This window comes from Malus sylvestris, chromosome 14 (genome assembly GCF_916048215.2).
Source record: "Malus sylvestris chromosome 14, drMalSylv7.2, whole genome shotgun sequence".
Lineage (NCBI taxonomy): Eukaryota > Viridiplantae > Streptophyta > Magnoliopsida > Rosales > Rosaceae > Malus > Malus sylvestris.
Window position 1 is genome coordinate 9,340,273 of NC_062273.1, and position 7,220 is coordinate 9,347,492.

The 7,220-nt window shown below is 38.7% G+C and overlaps 1 protein-coding gene and 1 pseudogene across 4 annotated transcripts; one reads left to right on the forward strand and one right to left on the reverse strand.

The window, feature by feature from the left end:
• Nucleotides 1–553: 553 nt before the first annotated feature.
• On the forward strand, nucleotides 554–4,708 carry LOC126599002 (GTP-binding protein BRASSINAZOLE INSENSITIVE PALE GREEN 2, chloroplastic-like; annotated as a pseudogene).
• A 376-nt stretch (nucleotides 4,709–5,084) lies between these two features.
• LOC126600012 (protein EARLY RESPONSIVE TO DEHYDRATION 15-like) lies at nucleotides 5,085–6,721 on the reverse strand. 4 transcript variants are annotated; one of them, XM_050266509.1, is made up of 3 exons: nucleotides 6,563–6,721; nucleotides 5,555–5,873; nucleotides 5,085–5,425 (listed from the first exon to the last, which is right to left on the reverse strand). In XM_050266509.1, exons 2-3 carry the CDS (start codon nucleotides 5,850–5,852, stop codon nucleotides 5,274–5,276), a joined length of 450 nt encoding a protein of 149 aa, XP_050122466.1. In that variant the 5' UTR covers nucleotides 5,853–5,873; nucleotides 6,563–6,721; the 3' UTR covers nucleotides 5,085–5,273. The 4 variants fall into 4 exon arrangements, with proteins under 4 accessions (XP_050122466.1, XP_050122465.1, XP_050122464.1 ...); XM_050266508.1 differs by having other exon boundaries at nucleotides 5,085–5,428; XM_050266507.1 differs by having other exon boundaries at nucleotides 5,546–5,873.
• Between the last annotated feature and the right edge of the window lie 499 nt (nucleotides 6,722–7,220).

A 7,220-nucleotide genomic window follows, 5' to 3' on the forward strand; every position in this document is an offset into this window, starting at 1 on the left:
TCATTAAGATTTTAAAAATGAATAAGATGCTAAGGGCATACAAAATTGTATGACATATAGTGGTATTAAGTTAATGAGTCATACAATGAAGATATTAGCATACTTCAAGGTAAGATACACACGTCCTAACAATCATTCCATGTTCATGCCAGAACGCACGATTAAGGAGGCCATCTATATTACGAAGATCGATAGAACGGTATCGAGATATGCAAAAGATTTGCACAATCTTTACAGATTTGAAAAGAAAATGTAGGATATAGTTCAAAAGTGACTACTTGGAGGATTCTAGAGAAAAAAAAGAGTACAAATAGCATATATCTAAACGGTAAAGGATATGCATGATGGAGGGAGAACTTTAGCAAGAACTCATGAAGGACAAATTGAATGCTTTCCATAACCGTAAGGTTTAATTCTTATGTTTTTGCATTTGTAATGGATGAGTTGATGAGGTATGTTTAAGATGATACTCTTGGTTTATAAATTTCGCATATGATATAGTGTTGATAGATCAAATGTAGGAGGGTCTTTGACTAAATGAAGGAGGGTTTAAATGAGATAGGGTTAAAGATTGGAGATCAGGAGGAGGAGGGGTCAGTGGATGAAATTGAGGGAAGTTTGAAGAAAGTGAATTGGAAATGGGGGATGAGTTTGGTTTTGATTCAGATGAGTTTGAAGCCAAGTTGTTGGGGAAGAAAGAAAATGATTTGGATTTGGATGGTTTTACTCCGGCAGGGGTTGGGTACGGTAACATCAAAGAGGAGAGTATAGAGAGGATGCAGAATAGAATGCCAAGAGAGGCTCACAAAGAGAAAGAAGAGGTTACAATGTGTGCCCGATGTCATTCACTAAGAAACTATGGGCAGGTGAAGAACCAAGCAGCTGAAAACTTGATGCCTGATTTTGATATAGGTTGATTAAACCTGCTACGAGTGCCAATCCTGATGTGGCTATGGTGGTTGATTGCATTGATTTTGATGGATCGTTCCCTAAACGGGCTGCAAAGTCATTGTTTGCAACATTAAAAGGAACTGAAAATGATCCCAAGCTTAGGAAAGACTGCCAAAGCTTGTTCTTGTGGCCACAAAGGTTGATATCCTCCGGTCACAAGTTTCACCTGCTAGATTGGATAGATGGGTCCGCCATCGTGCTAAGGCTGGAGGGGGACCCAAACTAAGTAGGGTGTATATGGTTGGTTCTCGTAAGGATTTGAACGTCAGGAATTTGTTGTCCTTCCTCAAAGAATTGGCTGGTCCGCGAGGGAATGTATGGGTTATCAGGGCTCAAAATGCGGGCCAGTCCACTCTCATAAATGCACTTGCAAAGAAAGAAGGAGCAAAGGTCACAAAGCTCACGGAAGCTCCAGTTCCTGGGACAACATTAGGAATATGGAAAGTTGGAGGGATTGATAGGAGCATATTTATGCGCCTTAGTTAGCTAGTTCTTATGCATTTTCGTTATGTTTTCTTAGTTTAAGTAGTCTTTTAAGCTAGTTTTATGTGTTTTCAAGTTTTAAGGGCAAAATATACAAAATGATGCATTTTGGAGCCTTTTGGAGCAAAATGGAGCTTGTAATGGATGTCACATACTTGGAGCCAAGGGAATGGACGAAAATGAAGATTTGAAGATTTGAGGAGTCCTAGTTGAAGAAGGATTCCTAGTCACAGTAGGAGTCCTAATTGAAGAAGGATTCCTAGTTGAAGATGGATTCCTAGAAGAATGAAGATTCCTACTCAAACAAGGTTTCCTACTTGAAGTAGGAAAGTTAAACCTAATTGGCCTTGAGTTTCAGCAACAAATAAGTTTTCCAAGTCAAAGAAGGAAAAGGAATCCAAAAAGAAGAATGACTGATCAAGACAAGCTTTCCTATTCCTAATGTGCAAAGGTTTCAGTTACAAAGAGGAGTCCTAAACATTGTAGGACACCTTAATCCTTGTTCTAGAAAGATGTCAAACCAATTTCAGCAAGGAACCTTCCCATGCCGTGCATATCCTTATCTAGAACCTGTTTTCTTGCCTTGCAAGGCTTTCTAGAAGCCTTATCTTACCCTATCCAAACCTGCCGCACCCCCTAGGCCTTTTTCCTTGTGGATTATGATTTCTAAGCCTTTTTCCCTGTGGATTTGGGTTATCCAAGTCCATATCTGATTACCCTAGGGTTTTAGGTGCCTATATATACTCATATCTCAGCCCTAGCCGAACCACCACCCATCATAATACATAAATCACGCCAGAAATCATCCCCACTCTCTGCCGCAGCCTTCCATCACCATTCTCCCTAATTTCTGCCAAAAACAAACCCTTGCCGCCCCTATCATCCACCCTAACCACTCTCATACCATTCCATATCCATTCCCCCATACAAATACCACCCACAACCTGTCCATAATCTCTGTGCTGCAGCAAGGAGGAAGGAGGAATTTCGTGGATGCACCTGTTGCCCAAGTTGGAGTGTCTAGGTGTTCTCTTTCTTTGGATTTCAATGTTTAAACTTATTTATCTTTGCTTTGTGCGTATGAGGAACTAAACCCCCCTTGGCTAGGGGGGATTCGAAACCATGTTTATGCTTGCTATATGATTTGATTACTTCTAATTGCGTTTCATAAGTTGTGGATTCAATTTGCTTATCTATTTGAATTAAACTGATTTGTGTGTGTTGGTTGAGAGTGCACGCTTAATTTTCATGCATAAATCTAATGCTAGGATATAAGGGATTTTCACCTAATCATTATGAACTTATATTCGCAAGTAGTAAAGGTTGTTGATCACAATCATGTTAAGTAAATTCTTGGCATAAGTATCATGCGCTTTCATAGTTACGAGTGCCTCATCAATACTTATGATTTCCATTGAACGTAATGATCTTTGATTGTATCTCTATTATGCGCTTTCATGTAGGGAACTTTTGAGGAATAATTTGGTTGCGATGCGCTTTTTCCATCCAATTCATTGACTTAAGGGAAATCTGAAAGTTAATTTAAGCGTATCTAATTCACTTGGGGTGTTGGGAATTCATGGTTTATTGAGAAGCAATTGGAAATCGTTTTGTATGCAAGTGTGACATGTGTGGAGAAGAACCCCTTAGCTAGCTTTCCATCCATTCACTTTAGCCAAATTCGTTTTAAAATCTGTTCAAGTTACAAAGTTTCTGTTTTGTTTTTAATTTCGTCAAAACCAAATCCCCCTTTATTTTGTTGAGTCATCTTAGTTAGAAATCAATTTAGTTTGTGTTTTTAAGTGTCTTGAGTCAAGTTATAACCTATTTTCGTCCAAATTTGTGTTTGTGTTCAAAACTGCCCAGATTGTGTTTTTAAGGCAGTTTTGAGTGTTTCTAGGCTGTTTTGAGTCTTTTGGTTTGTTTTAGTGTTTTAGAGTTTAGTTTTGCATTCTTTGAGTCTAGTTTAGTGTTTTAAACTTTGTTTTTACGTTTTGAGTCAATTTTCAAGTGATTGAGCAATCCCTCCTAATCCCCGGCCTAGAACGATCCCTACTTACATACTTTGCTACAATTGATAAAAAGAGGGTTTAATTTGTGTGCTTATATATTTCGCATCAGGGATCTTGTCAGCTAAGGCAGTGTTGTTTGACACTCCAGGACTTCTGCATCCATATTTGGTGTCCATGAGACTTGACCTTATTTGTAAGCACTCACTTATTCGGGTTTCTTATTTTAAGTTGCAGATATGAATGGTTTTTGGAGCCTCGTTTGATTTATGTTTGCTCAAATTATCTTAAAATTTAAGTTGGTAGAACATGCTTATTTCTTGGCTCAAATTCCACACAGATGCTTTTTAACAATGCCGTAGATGTCAGGTTCTATCGTTTACTTGTACAAAAGATTCTAGCTTATAATTTCTGTTGGAGGTTATGAGTTCAATAATCTGTTGAGTTTAAAGTGTTTTAACGACAAGAAAGTCCTTGTAATCCATCCATACATGTGTAATTTTTCAATGCATGAGAATGGACTAATGATCAAATCCAAGTGCTGCTGAATCCTGTGTTTGAAATCTGCAGGCAGGGCAAACCATACATGTTGGTGGTTTAGCAAGACTAGATCTTGTTCAAGCTTCTGTTGAAACAATTTATTTGACAGTTTGGGCTTCGCCAAATATTTCTTTACATATGGAGATGATAGAAAATGCTGATGAGACATGGAGGAAATATGGTGGTATTAGGTTGCAGGTAATTCTTTATCCCAGTTGGTTACATTTTTGTCATTATTTTGCATTTTATCGCATAGTTCAATTCGATTTGATTCTGGATACAAATTCTTAATGATATCATAGTCTTGATATCTGCAAGTGTTATCAAATGATTCTTAATGAAATTTTATTTTATGTATGCATTTTGCATATGAACAATATTAAGTGGGATTCATCCTTTAAATTTTGGTCAGCAGTTATAGGACGGAACTAGTCTTTGTGTTCTTGCAAAATGCAGCGGCTCCTTACCTTTTACTGACTGGACTCCGCCTTACACTTTTGCAGCCTCCAATTGGCGCCGATCGTGCTGCTGAGATGAGAAAACGGGAAGAGAGGGAAATCAAGGTGTCTGGAGCAAGCTGGGATGTGAATAGCATCGATATTGCAGTAGCTGGTTTAGGTTGGTTTTCGTTAGGTCTCAAAGGGGAAGCAACCTTGGCATTGTGGACATATGCTTGAGAGAACCCGGATTTTGGCTACCGAAAGCAATATCTGAGGCAATTGGTAACTAGAGTGAAGTTAAAGCTCACAGGAAATAGCTTCAAATGGAGTGCAGATTCCGTGTCCGAGGTCTCCATTTGAAGAGAAGGGAAGCGTGATGTTCTACCTCATTTTCGACCGGCAACATGTTTCACCTCCTTCTCCTTGCTCCGCAAGTCAGCTTGACTTTTCAGAGGGTTTTACGACAGTTTGCTCTGCAAGTCAGCTTGGCTTTTCACAGGGTTTTACAACAGCCCGTTGAGACTAGCATTGCGTTACGTGTGTAGCTTGCAGAATCAAATTCCAACTGAACTGCCCGTGGTGGATCACAGAAAGATTCGGCTACAGAGCTTAATCTTAGAGCGAGATTGTTAAAAATTGTGTTTCGATACACCAGAGGAACTAGAAAACTCTCTCCTTTTTACTTGTTTTGTTGAAATTTTACACTTTTTTTTACAACTTTCTTACCCCCAAGGGTATTTTTAGTAAACCGAACAAAAGCTGCATTAGAATACAGAAATTACAGAAACTACAAATTACTCGGTTTTGCCATCGGCTAAACTACACAAGAGAAGCTAGCTGCTTTCAAGGTTCAACGAGGCTGCTGGATGAAACGGGGGCTGCATTTCGGGCTCACATGCTTTGCTGGCTTCTCAGCATACCTCCTTGGCTCCACAGGGGACTTCGGACGTCTGTCCTCCAGTGACTTCAAATTCTTCAAGACCGCAGCGCCCTTCTCAAACCCTGCTGTTGTTCCAACACAAAATTTGAGTCCAACAATCGAACAGCATATTCAGAAACTGCATAAAAGTTGTTCATCCCAGTTTCCAACAATCTACAATCTTTCAGAGTATCTGTTCTTACCATCTTTACCTTCAGTCTGAGACATCTGAAGGAACTCTTCAAACTGAGCTTCTAGACCGGAGAATTCATCACCAACATCGAGATCAAAGGTCTCCGGAAGCAAATCAGCGACATTGTCAACTTCATTCTGGGTATCATCATAGAATCCATCCTCACCCTGCTGACTGAGCCAGTAGTCGTGGTACCATGTGGAGGTTGTGACCAGTTGCCACCATTCAGGGGAGAAATCCTCCACCTGCCGGAGAGCCGCAGGGATAAAGAGAGGGGCGTTGGGATTCAATCTTGATCCTCCGGAAACCAGGGCCATCTTTGGCTAAGCGCAAGTCAACTACATCGGAAAAACAGTCAATCAGTTACGAAATCTTCTCGTTTTCAGGTTCCACACACGTACATCAGAAAAGAACAAATGCAATAATCCATGGAAGACGTTTTATACGACGCAATTTCATCCAAATCTATGATTTTCAATTGATCAATGAACTCGCAAACTTTCACATTTCAAAGTTCACATGACCAGAATTTAGGATCAACGAAAACAGTAAAACCTAGTCGATTTGAATGAAGACAATTTGGCGGATTTGAAAAAGATTGTGAATTAAAAAGGAAAATATATTCTTTAGAAATAAATACGAAGCTTTTCTTAAAAATAAAAACCAAAAACAAAATCAAAGCCATCAAAACAGCAGATTAAACACATAAATAAATAAATCAGATTTTCTAAATTTTCTCAACAACCAAACAGAACCAGATCTACCAATCAGAAATTAAAAACAAACCAAACCCTCACAGCCAAATCATTCGCTCAATTTTACCTAATCACCTGAACCTTCTAATCTTAAATTTTTTTTCGGACACCAGAACCTGAATTCAAAGAATCAAGATTGCAATTTGGTTCTTTTTCCTCCATTTTCTCCAAGAAGATGTTTACAATATCTTTTTTCTTTACAAATAATCAGATCCATTAATGAACGAAAATAAATTCAATAAATAGAACAAAAATCGAAAGATTTTCAATACCTCTTCGAGGCTTCGAGCGAACGAGAAAATATCTGGGTGCGAAATATCAGCTAACGGGATCGACCAGAGAGCGAGAAATACGTGTGAGTGCGAGATGGAGGAAGGGGGTTTATATAGTGAAGGAAATACGAGCCTAGCTGCTTTGGAGTTACGAACCTGAGGTTCGACCTCATGTTTGCGCTGTACGGACTCCTGGATATTGCGCAGTTATCAGCCGTTGATTTCCTTATCGGTGTCACGCGGTAATAAGCTGTAGTTCATTGACTTTGACTAGTTTGAGATAACACCAATTAAAACCGTGCTACGTTTTCCACACGGGATAATGCAAATATCGCTTTTAAGAGCAACTTCAACGTTGCAAAGATTCTCTAGAACAACTCATTAACAGTAATTGTTTTTAATGAATTGCATTTTACATCTTCATCCTAAATTGAGTAGTCATGGCAATAGGTAATAAAATATTAGTATTTTTTATTTTATAAAATAATACAAAATTATTTTATTTGTAATTTCAGATAAGATTTTTAATCGTTCTCATTGTGACTTTGATTGGTTTGAGAAAACACCAATTAAAACCGTGCCACGTTTCCCACACGGGATAATGCAAATATCGCTTTTAAGAGCAACTTCAACATTGTAAACCCTGGAGCAACTCATT